This window comes from Lampetra fluviatilis, chromosome 42 (assembly GCF_964198595.1).
Source record: "Lampetra fluviatilis chromosome 42, kcLamFluv1.1, whole genome shotgun sequence".
In the NCBI taxonomy this organism is placed as follows: Eukaryota; Metazoa; Chordata; class Hyperoartia; order Petromyzontiformes; family Petromyzontidae; genus Lampetra; species Lampetra fluviatilis.
In genome coordinates, this window is record NC_136316.1 from 6,535,284 (window position 1) to 6,552,555 (window position 17,272).

The window sequence follows — 17,272 nt, forward strand, 5'->3', positions numbered from 1 at the left end:
AGTGGTGTTACAATATTAGCCACACCAGGTTTGTTCCTGGCTTGGCATAGCGAGTGGTGGTACAATATTAGCCACACCAGGTTTGTTCCTGGCTTGGCATAGCGAGTGGTGGTACAATATTAGCCACACCAGGTTTGTTCCTGGCTTGGCATAGCGAGTGGTGGTACAATATTAGCCACACCAGGTTTGTTCCTGGCTTGGCTTAGCGAGTGGTGGTACAATATTAGCCACACCAGGTTTGCCCTGGCTTGGCATAGCGAGTGGTGGTACAATATTAGCCACACCAGGTTTGTTCCTGGCTTGGCTTAGCGAGTGGTGGTACAATATTAGCCACACCAGGTTTGTTCCTGGCTTGGCATAGCGAGTGGTGGTACAATATTAGCCACACCAGGTTTGTCCTGGCTTGGCTTAGCGAGTGGTGGTACAATATTAGCCACACCAGGTTTGCCCTGGCTCGGCTGAGCGAGTGGTGGTTCAATATTAGCCACACCAGGTTTGTTGGCTTGGCTTAGCGAGTGGTGGTACAATATTAGCCACACCAGGTTTGTCCTGGCTTGGCTTAGCGAGTGGTGGTACAATATTAGCCACACCAGGTTTGCCCTGGCTCGGCTGAGCGAGTGGTGGTACAATATTAGCCACACCAGGTTTGTCCTGGCTTGGCTTAGCGAGTGGTGGTACAATATTAGCCACACCAGGTTTGCCCTGGCTCGGCTGAGCGAGCGAGTGAGCGAAACGTGGCTGGCCCTAAGTGGGAGAAGCTGCGTTGCTGTTTTGGTTGACAGTGCCGGGCCCACATGCGGTGAAAATTTCAGCACAAAAACCAAAAACGCGAGCCCCCTTTGTGTCCCAGCGGGTTGTCGGAGGGGAGGCAGTGTTTCCCGCAGTGAAATCGTGGCCGACACTCCACATGCAACAAACACCCCCCCCCCCCCAGCCCCTCTATCGTGTTTTTTTTCGTCACGCAAGGCAAGATAAGTCAAGAGGTTCGTGTGTGCGCAGCTGCAAGCGTTTTACGCCCCAGCCCCACGCTTCTCAGTGGGCCTCCATCTGGATTGCGGACACGCAGGCCACAGCGGCCGTGACGGCTCATGCCCTGAGGTCGCCGGTTCGACTCCCGGTCTCCCTGCGTTGGCGGTTGATGCTACGGTGCCCAATCACACGCCAGCAGGTCACGCGCATGCAGTTGGGTTAAGTGTGGGGAGCGGTACATGGTTCCATTCCCGCTCACGGCCAATGCCAGCGACGATTATATCTGAACCGGCCCTGGGCATCCCCTAGGTCGACTCAGCCTCAAACGAGTACCTGGTGCGAAGGGTAAACATCGCCACCGGGGAGACAAAGTTGGCCGGGCATGGTGCTGGCCACCCACCCCCTCGTGTGCCGTGCCAGCCTTAATAGGTACTCGTGAACAGCACTTGCTCCCAGCAATCTGTTAAGGATGAATGGAGGGTCTGTGTCTTTGTAAGTGTTGGTACGAGCAAGACATTTGTCTGGCCAGCGAGGGAGTTTCATCCAAAATACCTTTCAGGGGGTGCGCTCTCCGGCTCCCTCTTGCTGGCGCACTTTCGCCGGCAGTGGCTCGAGCGAACAGTTGCAGTGCTGCACCTTTATCTTTTGAAAAAAAAGAGTCAACGTCATTTCCGGCTCAAAGGAGCGTTGAGGCATTGGTGCCCCTCTCCCGTTAACAGCCCAGAGCCAGTGGTGGAAATTCCACATTCCTATGGCGGGAGGGGGCGTGGCGGGGGAGGGGAGAGGGGGAGAAAGCCCATCCATTGAACAACTGCAGTTGGCTTGCCCACAAAGTGGTACTCGTTTTATCGACTCCATCAAAGCGCCTCGAGTTCTGTGGATTATTGTGACATTCTCGCAAAGTCACCAAGCCGTGCCGTGTTGGTGACCGTTTCTCTTTTTCTTCTTTCTCTCCTTCAGAAAATTGCTTACGCCATCACCCCGGAGAAGGAGTACCCGCTGGTTAAACAGGGGCAGATTCGCCAATTCAAGGTACGTCGTGGGGACATCTGTACACGCGCACACACAAAGACAATGATCCACCGTCTGTCGGGAATAGACTTTTGGGGATAGTGCTGTTAGCGAGCACCTATGAAGTCCACGGTGGTGAGATGTTAACTGGCTCGCCTGGTATGGAGGAGGTCGTGGATTTGATCCCGACCCTGACGACTGTGTATTTGGAGTTTGCGTGTTCTCCCTTCAAGTATAGAGTCAATATCCCGCGTTTAGAGAATTTTGCTGCTATACATTTCCAAATGACGATAAGCCATTTCGCTTCTGAAAACAAGATACCCAGCCCAGTGGGGCCTTACCTCATATGAAGGCCAGAACAGTACACGAGGGGGTGGGTGGCCAGCACGACACCCGACCGTCTTTGTTTCCCCAGCTCCCAGCAATAACCCACATGGTTTTAGGATGATGCAGCGGAATGTTATTCGGTATGCCCATGCCATTGGGTGCTACAATGGCGAAGTGGTTAGCACCCTGCACTGTATTAACCCGGCGACCTGAGTTCGACTCCCAGTCGTGGCTAAGTGGCGAGTGATATTTGAATTTGTGTTGGGCACCCACGCACCACCATGTCCACCTACCCCTACTGACTAGAGTGGTGAAGTATGGTCAAACAATCCACATGACCGATATGGCAGGAGATTTCATGGAAAAGCTGTAAATTAATTCCATCATCATCATCATCAGCCATGGTCGATCCACTGCTGGATGAGAGCGTCTCCAAGCCATCGCCGCTACCACCACCTCTCACGATCCGGTGACTTAACAAACCACCTGGCACCGCCGCACGAACTGATTTCGTCGCTAATTTAATCAAATAATTATCGTTAATTACAAAATGAAACATCTGGCCAAGCTGATGACGAGTCTCCGTTTGCCCCCGCATGTGATAAACAAGCTCCCCCCCCCCCCGATCTCCCTCCTCTACCCCGCCCCCCCCCGGGAGTTTGAGCTGTGCCCCCCCCCCCCCCCCCACACTGTGTCCCGCACATGCAACACGCGGTCGCAACGTGGGTTTCCGCCGCCGAGAGGAGTTGGATCGCACATCAAGGGATGAATGTCGTCACGTGCCGCCTAAGAAGTCGAACTGCTCGGAGCTGTTCCTCATCTCTCGTTACCAGGGAGATGTGCACATTTATTTAGGATGTTTTTTTTTTTACTCCGGGGACTTTTTTTGTTAATACGGATGGCATGGTGGGGGTGGGGCAGGAGGGGGTGATTTGGACGTGCTGCCCCTTACCGTGTGGACCGGAGGTCACTCGAAGGGATCTCAGAGGTAGCTCTTTGATATCCGCTTCCACGGGCGGTTCTCTAACACGGAGTCACACCGCTCTGTGAGGGATATGAATGGATAATTTTTTTTCATCTCGTCACGTGACGGCAGTAACACGATCGAGATAAAATTGGGTGAAAGGATAAAACTATAACTCAACCATTTTTTTTTATTTACCAGGTAAGGCACACTGAGATATGTAGCTATTTTTTAGGAGCGACCTGGCCGCAAATGATCACTCGACGAATGGCTTAACACATGGAAATGTATAGCAGCAGGCAAATACTCTCAATGCGCGTTTCTAAATGTGGAGGGGAGAACCGGAAGACTCAGAGAACCCGGGGAAAACTCCACGCGACCACGGGGACATGCAAACTCCACATGTAGAGCAGGCGTCAGGGTCGGGATTGAACCCACGGTATCCTCTAGACCAGGCAAGGTAGTTAGCACCTCGCCACCGGGGCACCCAATAGGCCAATTGAGGCTGTGATGACAACAGCGAAGTCAACATGAGTTCAGGGTTCACGTGTTCTCTCTCTCCAAAGTGTACGCACGGAGCGTCGTAGCCGATTGAAACGCGCTCGTTCTCTCAGCCGATTGAAGCTCCCTCGTTCTCTCAGCCGAGTGAAGCTACTTCGTTCTCTCAGCCGAGTGAAGCTCCTTCGTTCTCTCAGCCGAGTGAAGCTACTTCGTTCTCTCAGCCGAGTGAAGCTCCCTCGTTCTCTCAGCCGAGTGAAGCTACTTCGTTCTCTCAGCCGAGTGAAGCTACTTCGTTCTCTCAGCCGAGGGAAGCTCCTTCGTTCTCTCAGCCGAGTGAAGCTCCCTCGTTCTCTCAGCCGAGGGAAGCTCCCTCGTTCTCTCAGCCGAGTGAAGCTCCCTCGTTCTCTCAGCCGAGTGAAGCTCCCTCGTTCTCTCAGCCGAGTGAAGCTCCCTCGTTCTCTCAGCCGAGTGAAGCTCCCTCGTTCTCTCAGCCGAGTGAAGCTCCCTCGTTCTCTCAGCCGAGTGAAGCTCCCTCGTTCTCTCAGCCGAGTGAAGCTCCTTCGTTCTCTCAGCCGAGTGAAGCTCCCTCGTTCTCTCAGCCGAGTGAAGCTTCCTCGTTCTCTCAGCCGAGGGAAGCTCCTTCGTTCTCTCAGCCGAGTGAAGCTCCCTCGTTCTCTCAGCCGAGGGAAGCTCCCTCGTTCTCTCAGCCGAGTGAAGCTCCCTCGTTCTCTCAGCCGAGTGAAGCTCCCTCGTTTTCTCAGCCGAGTGAAGCTCCCTCGTTCTCTCAGCCGAGTGAAGCTCCCTCGTTCTCTCAGCCGAGTGAAGCTCCCTCGTTCTCTCAGCCGAGTGAAGCTCCCTCGTTCTCTCAGCCGAGTGAAGCTCCCTCGTTCTCTCAGCCGAGTGAAGCTCCCTCGTTCTCTCAGCCGAGTGAAGCTCCTTCGTTCTCTCAGCCGAGTGAAGCTCCCTCGTTCTCTCAGCCGAGTGAAGCTCCCTCGTTCTCTCAGCCGAGTGAAGCTCCCTCGTTCTCTCAGCCGAGTGAAGCTCCCTCGTTCTCTCAGCCGAGTGAAGCTCCTTCGTTCTCTCAGCCGAGTGAAGCTCCTTCGTTCTCTCAGCCGAGTGAAGCTCCCTCGTTCTCTCAGCCGAGTGAAGCTCCCTCGTTCTCTCAGCCGAGTGAAGCTCCTTCGTTCTCTCAGCCGAGTGAAGCTCCTTCATTCTCTCAGCCGAGTGAAGCTCCCTCATTCTCTCAGCCGAGTGAAGCTCCCTCGTTCTCTCAGCCGAGGGAAGCTCCCTCGTTCTCTCAGCCGAGTGAAGCTCCTTCGTTCTCTCAGCCGAGTGAAGCTCCTTCGTTCTCTCAGCCGAGTGAAGCTCCTTCATTCTCTCAGCCGAGTGAAGCTCCCTCGTTCTCTCAGCCGAGTGAAGCTCCTTCGTTCTCTCAGCCGAGTGAAGCTCCCTCGTTCTCTCAGCCGAGTGAAGCTCCTTCGTTCTCTCAGCCGAGGGAAGCTCCCTCGTTCTCTCAGCCGAGTGAAGCTCCTTCGTTCTCTCAGCCGAGGGAAGCTCCCTCGTTCTCTCAGCCGAGTGAAGCTCCTTCGTTCTCTCAGCCGAGTGAAGCTCCCTCGTTCTCTCAGCCGAGTGAAGCTCCCTCGTTCTCTCAGCCGAGTGAAGCTTCCTCGTTCTCTCAGCCGAGTGAAGCTCCTTCGTTCTCTCAGCCGAGTGAAGCTCCCTCGTTCTCTCAGCCGAGTGAAGCTCGCTCGTTCTCTCAGCCGAGTGAAGCTCCCTCGTTCTCTCAGCCGAGGGAAGCTCCCTCGTTCTCTCAGCTGAGGGAAGCTCTCTCGTTCTCTCAGCCGAGTGAAGCTCCCTCGTTCTCTCAGCCGAGTGAAGCTCCCTCGTTCTCTCAGCCGAGGGAAGCTCCCTCGTTCTCTCAGCAGAGTGAAGCTCCCTCGTTCTCTCAGCCGAGTGAAGCTCCCTCGTTCTCTCAGCCGAGGGAAGCTCCCTCGTTCTCTCAGCCGAGGGAAGCTCCCTCGTTCTCTCAGCCGAGTGAAGCTCCCTCGTTCTCTCAGCCGAGTGAAGCTCCCTCGTTCTCTCAGCCGAGGGAAGCTCCCTCGTTCTCTCAGCCGAGGGAAGCTCCCTCGTTCTCTCAGCCGAGTGAAGCTCCCTCGTTCTCTCAGCCGAGTGAAGCTCGCTCGTTCTCTCAGCCGAGTGAAGCTCCCTCGTTCTCTCAGCCGAGGGAAGCTCCCTCGTTCTCTCAGCCGAGTGAAGTTCCCTCGTTCTCTCAGCCGAGTGAAGCTCCCTCGTTTTCTCAGCCGCGAGTTCCTCGGCTTGCACGTCCGTGCGTCGCTCGCGGTCACTAAACATCACCTCTCTCTTTTTCTCACTTTCAGATGCAGCACTGGCTGTCGATATAGCGGCCTCGCATCAGGTAACGGGCGGTGCGAGTTGGTGGGGGTCACGGCGGGCGGGCGGGGGGGGGGCGGGGGGGAGTGGGGGGGGCTGGCGGCTGGATGGGTGGCGCATCCGTCAGCGCGCGCGGCGACTCGGGAGGACGAAAGTGAGATGGCGGTGGAGCGGTCGATGGTGCTGTGAAGTTTAAACTCCACGTGTACTGCTGCTCTTCATCACAACTTGTGCCGCTCATGCCACTGTGGGGGGGTAGGGGGGTAGGAAATATTGAAACAAAAATTTACTTGGCTGATGGTTTGCATAGTGGGACCCGTATTCGGCTGATAAAAGAAGCTGTTTGGAGTTTGTCAAGGGCTTTAGGAAGCTTTGGTTTAAATGTTTATCTTTGTTTTTCCTTTTTAAACTGCTGACCTCCTTTGAAAAGCGCTGCTTGCGAACGCGTGAGTCTCAAACCGTGAACTTACCTTGGGCAAAAGCGACGAGGTCAGGCACTTGCAGACTCTGGGGGGAAAAAACTGTTTATTGTTAAATTGGGAAATTATCATGGGGTTGTTTGTTGTTGTTGTTGTGCCCGCAGATGTAACGATTACAATTTGGCACGTTGCACGCTTGTGATGAATTGTTTAGGGCAATCGAAGGTAGCTGGTTTGCTCAGAGATCAGAGCGCTGAGTCCGCACCGAACCCCAGTGACTCAGCCAGGTTCTCAGTTATGGTGAGGTTGATAGTCTCACCCCAATCATAATTAATTCACATAGAGACCCATATACTCTCAGAGACCGATAGACTCACCTAGAGACTCATAGACTCACGTGGAGACCCGTAGACTCACAAGGAGACCCATAGACTCACATAAAGACCCATAGATTCACATAGAGACCCATATACTCTCAGAGACCCATAGACTCACACGGAGACCCATAGACTCACTTAGAGAACCGTAGACTCACATATAGACCCATAGACTTACATAGAGACCCATAGACTCAAAGGGATACCCATAGATTCACATAAAGACCCATGGACTCACATAGAGACCCGTAGACTCACATTGAGACCCATAGACTTACATGAAGACCCAAAGATTCGCATGGAGACCAATACATTTGCAAAGACACGGTTGTGATTAAACCGGGTACTCAAGCGAGTTAATGGTCCCGTTATCAATGACTGCACAACAACAACAATTTTCCATCACACGACATTTGGTTGTGCGCTTCATTTTGGCAAAAAATTCCAGCCGTGAGAACTAAAACGTTGATTTTGACCGCCGTGCCACAAACATCACTCTCATGTGCAGAGCGGGCGGGAGAGGCGCTGCCCTCTGCTGCTGTGTGGGTGTACCAGAGATCATCTGAAGGGTTCTCAGAGCTAGCTCTGTGGTGTCCGCTTCTGCAGGCCATTGTCCAAAATGGAAGGGTCTCGTGCCGTGATTCCAATAAGCAGAGTTTGCATTAGGTTGGGGGAGGATAATAAATGTATTAAAATGCTAATATGTATTGTAATTCGCTAAGGATACATATCAGGATTCAGATTATAAAGAATGTGTGGAGGTACGCTGCATACACACAATAAAAGGTACTCGCAAATAGTATTAACAATAGGTATAGACACAAATATTCAGTGTGGAGCGAGAGCCAGTGGTGGAAATTCCACATGCCTTTGACGAAGGCGAATTAATCTATGGGACAACCACTGGATGGCTTTTTTTTTCGAACAGGGGGAAAGGAAGTGCCAAGTCGAACCCTGAGCAGGATTGTGAACTTGTACGTTTCTAATTAAGAGTCACACTTCATAACCCACTGCACCAACCAGGAACATGCAGCGATGGTGGCTCGAGGTTGAGTAGGCTACAAAGTACTCTTGGGTTTTTTCGGTAAAGTCACGTAGGTAAAAAATAAAAGATAAAAATAATAGAAATAATAATAGAAATAAAATAATGTGATTTATTATTATATTTATGTTATTCTTTCTAAAAAATACAAAATAATAGAAATAATAATAGAAATAAAATAACGTGAATAATGTGATTTATTATTAAATAAAAATAATATAAATAATAATAGAAATAAAATAATGTGATTTATAATTTTATTTATATTATTATTTATATTATTTTTATTTTTTTACCTACGTGACTTTACTGAAAAAACCTTAGAGTATGAATCCTTGCAGTCACGAAAGCTTCAAATCTAGAATTAGGCCACAAAGTCTGTCTCGGGTATTTTTCCCAATCTCAGGCGACGACGCGTGCGGGTCAATTCATGGACGAGCTCTCAGTGGCTACATTGTCCATTGTCTGTCTCACGTAGAGACCCACGGGGTCGCATGGAGACCCCACGGGGTCGCATGGAGACCCCGCGGGGTCGCATGGAGACCCCGCGGGGTCGCATGGAGACCCCACGGGGTCGCATGGAGACCCCGCGGGGTCGCATGGAGACCCCACGAGGTCGCATGGTGACCCCACGAGGTCGCATGGAGACCCCGCGGGGTCGCATGGAGACCCCACGGGGTCGCATGGTGACCCCACGGGGTCGCATGGTGACCCCACGGGGTCGCATGGAGACCCCGCGGGGTCGCATGGTGACCCCACGAGGTCGCATGGAGACCCCACGGGGTCGCATGGAGACCCCACGGGGTCGCATGGAGACCCCACGGGGTCGCATGGAGACCCGAAGACATACACAGAATCCATAATGGAGGGGTGTTTTTTGGTTAGATCGTATGAATATAATTGTGTCATTAAACCCGCCACCACCCGACACAGCCAATGATTAAGCTTTGTCACGTAAACTAAACGCGCCATTTCGTTACTAGTACAGCACACCGGTGTGTTGGAGAGTAAACCCACAACATTTACAATTCGAGTACTGTGACGTTTCACCTGTAATTATAACCACACAGAGCCCCATAGACATACAGACATCCATAGAATCAGACAGAGACCCTTAAACTCACACAGGGACCCATATACTGACATAGGGACCCATAGACTCACACAGGAGTCAATATAGAAAGATAGAGACCCATAGACTCACACAGGGACCCATATACTGACATAGAGACCCATAGACTCACACAGGGACCAATGTAGTTACACAGAGACCCATAGACTCACGTAGAATGCACTGGCAGTGGCTTCGTCATCAGATGGTCACACACATCCCATGCTGCTTTCAGTGGACTTCCAGCATTGGTGCATTAATCCTGGGACTTAATTGTAATGGTTTCTGCCTTCCTGATTCCATAAATTAGCACAATTCGGGATCACGGTTACATTTTAAAGCATGGGGGCTTTGCATGTGTATTATTTGCACCTTAAATTATTCATCGTACAGTTGTGACACGCAGCGCTACATTTCAGTTGGAGCATCCATAACTGTCTGCTCTCATTGGGTCACTGGAACATATTTTGACGTTAACAAAAATAACGATGAATTACATTGACAAAGCGCCGTTCTACGGGAGGTTGGTTTTCTGAGGGTCGCGAGGGAACATTCCGTCAATAATGAAACCCAGTTCACGTGATGGATTCCGCATATTGCGAGCGCAGGGATCCAGTGTAAAAATATATACATCGCCGTCACGCACTCGTGCCAATTTCAACCTCACAATTAATGATGGGAGCCACAGACAAGCGAGAAGCCGGCCCCACCAAGGATTGCCCGAGCTCTGCAGTCCTCTATATATATATGCACGTATAAAGATGCTTTCAGCCAAGAAATGTTAAGGTAATTACTCGTTGCTATATTCAGTTCGGCTCTATCGAGGACGCGGCAAACCTGAGACCAGACTGAAAAATCCTGACGTGGAATTTGAAAGCTTTCATATTCTTAGGTTTTTTCGGTAAAGTCACGTAGGTAAAAAATTAAAATTAATAAAAGTAAAATAAAAATAAAATAAAAATCACGACGTTTCGGAGGCGACACAAGCTTCCGTCTTCAGGTGGAACAGTCACAGCACGATTGCTGGTATCAAGTGAGAGTCACTTGATACAGCTATTTTATTTTACTTTTATTAATTTTAATTTTTTACCTACGTGACTTTACCGAACAAACCTAAGAATATGAATCCTTGCAGTCACGAAAGCTTCAAATCTAGAATTTTAAAGCTTCTTTAACGGCGGAGCCACCGAGCCCTCTGGCGGCGCTAGGCCCAAGCAAACCAAGCAAACGCTCAGGGCCCCACGTGGGTCCAAGGGACTTCAGATTCATGAAAAGAAAAAAATGTATAGATACACATCGGCTCAAAATTCTAATGGGGAGCGGTTGTCATAGTGGTTAGCATTCCACACAACGAACCTGGCCACCGGAGTTCTCAAGCCTAGCGAACCGATAGCCTAAATCTGGTCACCAGTGATTTGCATAACCATCGACTGCACAGTCCCATAGACTCGCACAGTCTCATAGACTCCACAATCTCATAGACTCGCACAATCCCATAGACTCGCACAGTCCCATAGATTTACAGAATGCGTGGGGGGTGGGTGGGGCAACTGCTGTTAGCGTGTGGCACCTATGAAGTCTGACACAGCGCACGAGGCAGCGGTTTGGCCAGCATAACCCCGGCCGCCTTTGTCTCCCCAAGCGCTGAAGCTTATACACACTGCACCAGGTACTGATGTTTGCTATGATTGGGAATCATTTCAGTTTCAGTTTCATTTATTAGGTATAGCCCTGTGAGCCATTCTTGCTCTTGAATCGGGTGCAACCGCAACAAGCAAAAAACAAAAACATAAACAAGAAAACATATTAAAGTGACTATGGGCATAAATGTCACGGGGGGAAAAAACGACGTGATTAACATCGTCAATTTCTCATGGAGGTTCTCACTGAGGGTGTGCACCGGCACACTTCACCGTCCCAACACCGCCAAGCGGCAAACGCGGCACCCAGGTGCACGGTTTGGGTTGCCACCTTTAGAGGGGCAAAATAACCGGCACGTAACATTTGTCGCAAAAAAGACAATGCTTTGAGAGGGGGAAGGGAGCACACCCCCATGTGTGTGAGCGTTGACTGGCAGTGCTGTCTTATTATTATTCCTCGACCGACAGAAATTGGGCAACAAAGGAATTGAACGTCCCGGGGAACATAGATTTCACCGGGGAAAAGTGGGTCTTGTGGCAACACGAGTTTTGGTATATCGCTCGCTGTGCTCTGTTGCTGAAGCGGTGATACACCGACGCGTTGGTTCGTCGCGCGACGGGTTTGTCGATTGGCTGCGTCGGGTGGAGGAGGGTGCACGACACACACACAGCACACACACTTTTACTGACGCGGCTATCTAACCCCAAAGGTGAAATGCGACGTCTCCGCACGGTCGGTGCTCGCCCGATGGATGAATAAGATTGACGCGTTTAGATCCCACTTAAGATATCCAAAGAACAACCGAGGCCAAGGAATGTGCAGCGAATTGGAAACACGAACATCAGAAATACAATCACCCTCAAAGTGTTTGCCCTGTGTATATAGTGTCGAAGGTTGATTGCCCGTTGTACATGTGGCTCTGTTGTTATTGCTCTACGGCTCTACCTGTTACATGTATTTATATCACAAATGTATGTACAGTACTTAATGACAAACGTACGTTTTATTTTTCATTTTATATCGTGTTGCCATAATACGAATTGCTGTTTTAATATATTTGTTGTATCTCAATGAATGAAAAAAATATATATAATCGAATAATGGAAATATACGTTTTAAATTTGTATTTTACAATTTATATACTTTTCGTAACTACGACAGTTTGTTTTCTCTCCCCTGTACGGTATACTGTGTGTTTACAGTAATGTATGAAACAAAGTATAATTAAAAAATAAAGGCATCTTACTCTCGGTACACAATTGAATTTCAGTTTGGAATTTATTTGGAATACAGTCTTATGAGAATTGCTCCGCATACAATCGTACAAAGTCTACACGCATACGTTCACGTGGCATTGATATTGCATATACGTGACGGATAAGATCAAGCTCATGTGCACGAGCAAGAATGATTGTAACATCACATGATCAAACTAAACTGTGTAAAACTATTTAAACTTAAAAAGAATATGTATTTGACCAGGCAAGGCCCACATCTCTTTTTTTAGAAGCGACCTCGACGCAAATGGTAGCTCAGGGAAGTGGCTTATTATCACGTGGAAATGTACAGCAGCCAAATACTCTAAACGCACGATTCTAAATGTGGAGGGAAAAACCAGAGGACCCGGAGAGAAAATCCACGCGACCACGGGGAGAGAGAGACACGCAAAACTCCAAATATACGGCAGGCGTCAGGGTCGGGATCGAACTCACGGCCTCCTGCGTACCCGGCGAGGTAGTGAACATCTCGCCACCACGGATCAAGAGGGAAGGCAACAAGCAATCGAGTGGCTTTCATCTAGCAGTGGATAGACGATGGCTCATTCATGACCGTGGTCAAAGCGTTGCTAAAATAACAGCAGTACATACTTTTAGGTTTTTTCGGTAAAGTCACGTAGGTAAAAAATATATTTAAAAATATAAATAAAATAATAATAAATGAAAATAAATCAATTAAATCACGACGTTTCGGAGGCAACACAGACGTAGATTTATTTTCATTTATTATTATTTTATTTCTATTATCATTTTTTATTTTATTTTTACCTACGTGACAGCAGTACAGTTTATTCAGCACATAAAAAAAAATGCTTATATCATAATTTATAAGTGTTAGCAAAGAGATTCAATGAAAATAAATCGTAAAGACAGACGGGAATCCGTACGATGTACGTGCATGAAGTCGTATTCGACGGTAACGGAATTACACAGAGCAGTGTGATGCGTATCGAGACAATTTAATCTCCGTGACTAACGCACCTACGTTGGCCTGGAAATTCCGTTACCGTGCAATCTCCCAAATATATATATACACTCAGTATAGGCAAAGGATGTTCAACATTGTACTGCTATCTTCATAGATCGGTACATTATTATTCATACAGCAGGCATGATTCTTTTACCAAGCAAACAATTCTTACACCTTCAGATTTCTCACGTTAATTTCTTGCACATCACAGGAAATCAAGCTTACATCACTCACGCGCGCTATCGATAAAGCAACATTTGTTTTCATCAAATGTCCACGAAAGGCACGAAAGGTTCGTTTAATAAAAAAACCGCGTAGATGCATCGGGCTCCAAGGACTAAAGGCGCAGCCCTGCAAGTGCTTGGCTCGCGCCACCGCTGGTGCAAGTGGCCTCCGCTGGAGGGAGCTTTCGAGAGGCCCATTTCAAGGAACGTTTGGCCTACTCTTCATCTGCACTGGCCAGACGTCTCGGGGAAAGTATGAGTAACTCACACGACACACCAACAACAATGACATACATCCCCCTATAGCCTAAACAGACTGTTGGGGCAAGTGCTGTGAGTAGCACCTATGAAGGCGCACGAGGGGGTGGGTGGGCAGCACCACGCCCGGCCGCCTTTGTCTCCCCAGTTACGATGTATACACACCGCACCAGGTACTCATTTGAGGCTGAGTAGACTTAGGAGAGGCCCAGGACCGGTTGAGAAAATCGTCACTGGAGCGGGAATTGAACTCGGGGTCGCCGGGTTCATAGCGCAGCGCGCTAACCGCTACACCACCGCTCCCCACGACACACATACAAGCCCTACCGATCGACTAACCGTGGTGTCCTCCGTTAAAACCGCTGAGAGGTCATCAGCAAAGGAACGTGGGGGCGGGGGGGTAAGAGTTTGACAAACTTTCCGAATGCATCAACTGCTGCGCCAGATGCTTGAATGGAACCTTGGGCCTCTTTTAAGTCGAGCGCGCTGACCATTAACACCGCTGCGGCTCCAAGCACGTTGACGACATTTCGCGCTCGGATAAACAAACGTGGAAGAGACCAGCGCGGGCCGCTGTCCCGACACTGAGGGCCGTGCAAGGAGATTCCCGGAAATCTATAATAAAAAAACGACGAATTTTTATTTTTTTATTTTAGCAGGTAAGGCCCACTGAGCTATATGGCTCTTTTTCAGAAGCGATCTGGCGATCACAAATGAGTGCTCAACGAAGTGGCTGATCACGTGCAAATGTATAGAAGGCAAATACTCTAAATGTACGTTGGTTATAAGTGTGGAAGGAAAAAAACCGGACGACCCGGAGAAAAATCCACGCGAGCACAGGGAGAGACAGTGACACGCAAATTCCAAATATACAGCAGCAGGCGTCAGGGTCGGGATCGAACCCACGACTTCCTGCATACAAGGCGAGGGAGTTAACATCTCCTAGGCACCGTGATGATGATGATGAAAGAGACACGCAAACTCCAAATACAGCAGCAGGCGTCAGGATCGGGATCGAACCCACGACTTCCTGCATACCAGGCGAGTGAGTTAACATCTCCTAGGCACCGTGATGATGATGATGAAAGAGACACGCAAACTCCAAATACAGCAGCAGGCGTCAGGATCGGGATCGAACCCACGACTTCCTGCATACCAGGCGAGTGAGTTAACATCTCCTAGCAACCGTGATCATGATGAGAGAGAGACACGCAAACTCCAAATACACAGCAGGCGTCAGGGTCGGGATCGAACCCACGACTTCCTGCATACCAGGCGAGTGAGTTAACATCTCCTAGGCACCGTGATCATGATGAGAGAGAGACACGCAAACTCCAAATACACAGCAGGCGTCAGGGTCGGGATCGAACCCACGCGCTCCTGCGTACCAGGCGAGTGAGTTAACATCTCTCTCCGCCATCATCTCGACGGCGGAGGGCTTCAAACGAGACCCGAGTCCGCGATCCCCAGCCGCCTCTGCAAGAGCGTGGCGGCTCTCCTCTGCTGCTGCGGCGTCTTCTCCTCCTTCTCGCCCTCCGTGCCGGGCGTTCTGCTCGAGCCGTCCACGGTCGCGAACTCCCCGACGCGGCGCCGCGGCTCTTCCGCGAATATTCGCGCGGACAGCTTGGCCCGGCCCGACACGGGCTTGTGTCTCGCCGTGCCTTCGAGGGCCCGCCACGGATGCGGCGGGCGGATTTGATCGGCTTGCCGGGCACCGCCGCCGCCGTCTCTTTCGTACGCGCCTCGGAAATCCGCGGCCGGTCTCGAGACACCGCCGGTGAGAAAGAGCCGTCCGAATCGTGGCGAGTTGTTGGTTATATTCTTCTTCTTCATTTCCGTGGCTTGAACGACAAGAGTTGTTAAACGAACGTTAGGCAAACATTTGTGTGCGTGTGTGTGATACCGCATTCATTGGCAGCGGTGCATTTAGGACAAATAACTAAAACTATTTAAAATCGACACGTCCGTAACAAGTGCTGTGAAGCGAAAAATGCGTACGCAATGGGCGACATTGCAGGAAATGGCCCTTTTTCTCTCTGTCATGATGAAGGGCCATTGCCTGAAACGTTGTATATTATTTATATTCTTTCTTTCATTTTTGGGGCAGTGATATCGATCGTCGTTAAGCGCTTCAATATGCGCTCGGGAGAGGAGTACACTCTGTACTCTTAGTTTTTTCGGTAAAGTCACGTAGGTAAAAAATGAAATAAAAATTAATAAAAATAAAATAATAAAAATCACGACGTTTCGGAGGCAACACAAGTCTCCGTCATCAGGTGATACAGCAAATCTGTCTGTGACGGTCCCACCTGATGACGGAGACTTGTGTTGCCTCCGAAACGTCGTGATTTTTTATTATTTTATTTTTTATTAATTTTTATTTCATTTTTTACCTACGTGACTTTACCGAAAAAACTAGGAGTATGAATCCTTTCAGCACGAAAGCTTCAGATCTAGAATTCCCTTGTACTGCATTGAAACAATGCAATACTGAATTGTACAGCATTGAACCATTGTTCTGCGTTGTACTGCAGCTCCGATTAGCGCGTTTGGCTATGTATGGTGCGAAAGAAGTTCAACATACACAGCAATTATGACGACTTCGTATTACCCTTCTGACCTCGTTTACACAGCAATGGGAAAGCAAAGCAAAAACATCGTTGACGAGCGTATCACACCCATCTCCAAGTACAAAGCCATTTAAATTGAACATTATATCTTTGCTAATCAAGAATAAGGGTCATTACTGTTAGGAAATTATATTTATTTATAGTTCTAATTAGTGATCATATCATTCCATCGGTGCGTGGGGTCTCATGGAGAAATGCACACACAAACAAACGCATCATAACAAGAACTAAGCGGAGTTCTTAACAATCAAATTAGTGTCAAAGCTTAGAAGTACACGTTATTATTGTCCTGTCCCTAAGGGCATCATAATAGTGCTTATTATGGAGACTTCTGTGTAGGGGTTTTTCACGGTTATGCTGCTGCTGTGATGCTCTCCCCCGCGTGCTCGGGTAGTCCCGTCTCGTGTTTTTTGTTTTGTTTCGCCACGATGTCCGACGTTTCGTTCCGCGTGCTGGGAGCTTCTTCGGGAACTCAAGCTCGAGTTCGTGAACAAGCCGCCAGCAACGTGACGGAGTTACAACTCGAACAAGTCGCTCGCTCGCTACGTCACAATCACCTGCGTGTGTATGACGCAACAATTCATAATTTTCAACGGTTCGTAATTCGCCCCATTCTTATGTCAAGGTCACCACGAGGCGCTCTGTTATCCAGACGAGTAAAGTCTGGTAGTCGAGGCCAATGTTGCTTCGCGCTTTTACCCAATTATATTGCACCTCGTTATTGACGAATGTGTTTAGTGTTTGTTTTTGTTGTTGTTGTTGCTGGTGCTCGTGGCACCACTGCCAACGGCGGTACCACCAACTCGTGTGTTTAATTTGATCCAATTAAGTAATTTACGGATACATTTTGTTTTACTTGGGACCGAAACGCTGGCACGCACGACCTAATATTTATTTTCAAATAAGGTGACGGGGGTTATTTACGACACACCGTGCAGCAGAGGGTGCGTGTGTCTCTGGTCAACACAGCGGCAGTATTTACCGGGGTGGCCTACAGCTCTCGAACTGTGAAGGGGCGCCCCTACCCAGCCAGGGCTTGGCGTCAATAAAGCGCCGTTCACACGGAAAATAACCTAACACTTAACAAACCCTTAAACAAAAAAATACCTTAACAGATAAAAAAAAACCCGGAACAAATAACATTTTATGAGAATTAAAAG

At 49.4% G+C, this 17,272-nt stretch overlaps 2 protein-coding genes across 3 annotated transcripts in view; one reads left to right on the top strand and one right to left on the bottom strand.

Moving 5' to 3' along the window:
• The window catches only part of LOC144946674 (sodium-dependent noradrenaline transporter-like), a 52,076-nt gene extending 45,859 nt beyond the window's left edge, over nucleotides 1–6,217 (top strand). For both annotated transcript variants that reach the window (XM_078875753.1, XM_078875752.1), the window contains exons 14-15: nucleotides 1,930–2,001; nucleotides 6,151–6,217. In XM_078875753.1, coding sequence (XP_078731879.1) covers nucleotides 1,930–2,001; nucleotides 6,151–6,174 — 96 coding nt within the window. In that variant the 3' untranslated portion in view covers nucleotides 6,175–6,217. The remainder of the gene's footprint in view (nucleotides 1–1,929; nucleotides 2,002–6,150) is intronic.
• An 8,558-nt stretch (nucleotides 6,218–14,775) lies between these two features.
• The window catches only part of LOC144946744 (uncharacterized), a 28,099-nt gene continuing 25,602 nt past the window's right edge, over nucleotides 14,776–17,272 (bottom strand). Inside the window, exon 4 of the mRNA XM_078875875.1 lies at nucleotides 14,776–15,323. Coding sequence (XP_078732001.1) covers nucleotides 14,923–15,323 — 401 coding nt within the window. The 3' untranslated portion in view covers nucleotides 14,776–14,922. The remainder of the gene's footprint in view (nucleotides 15,324–17,272) is intronic.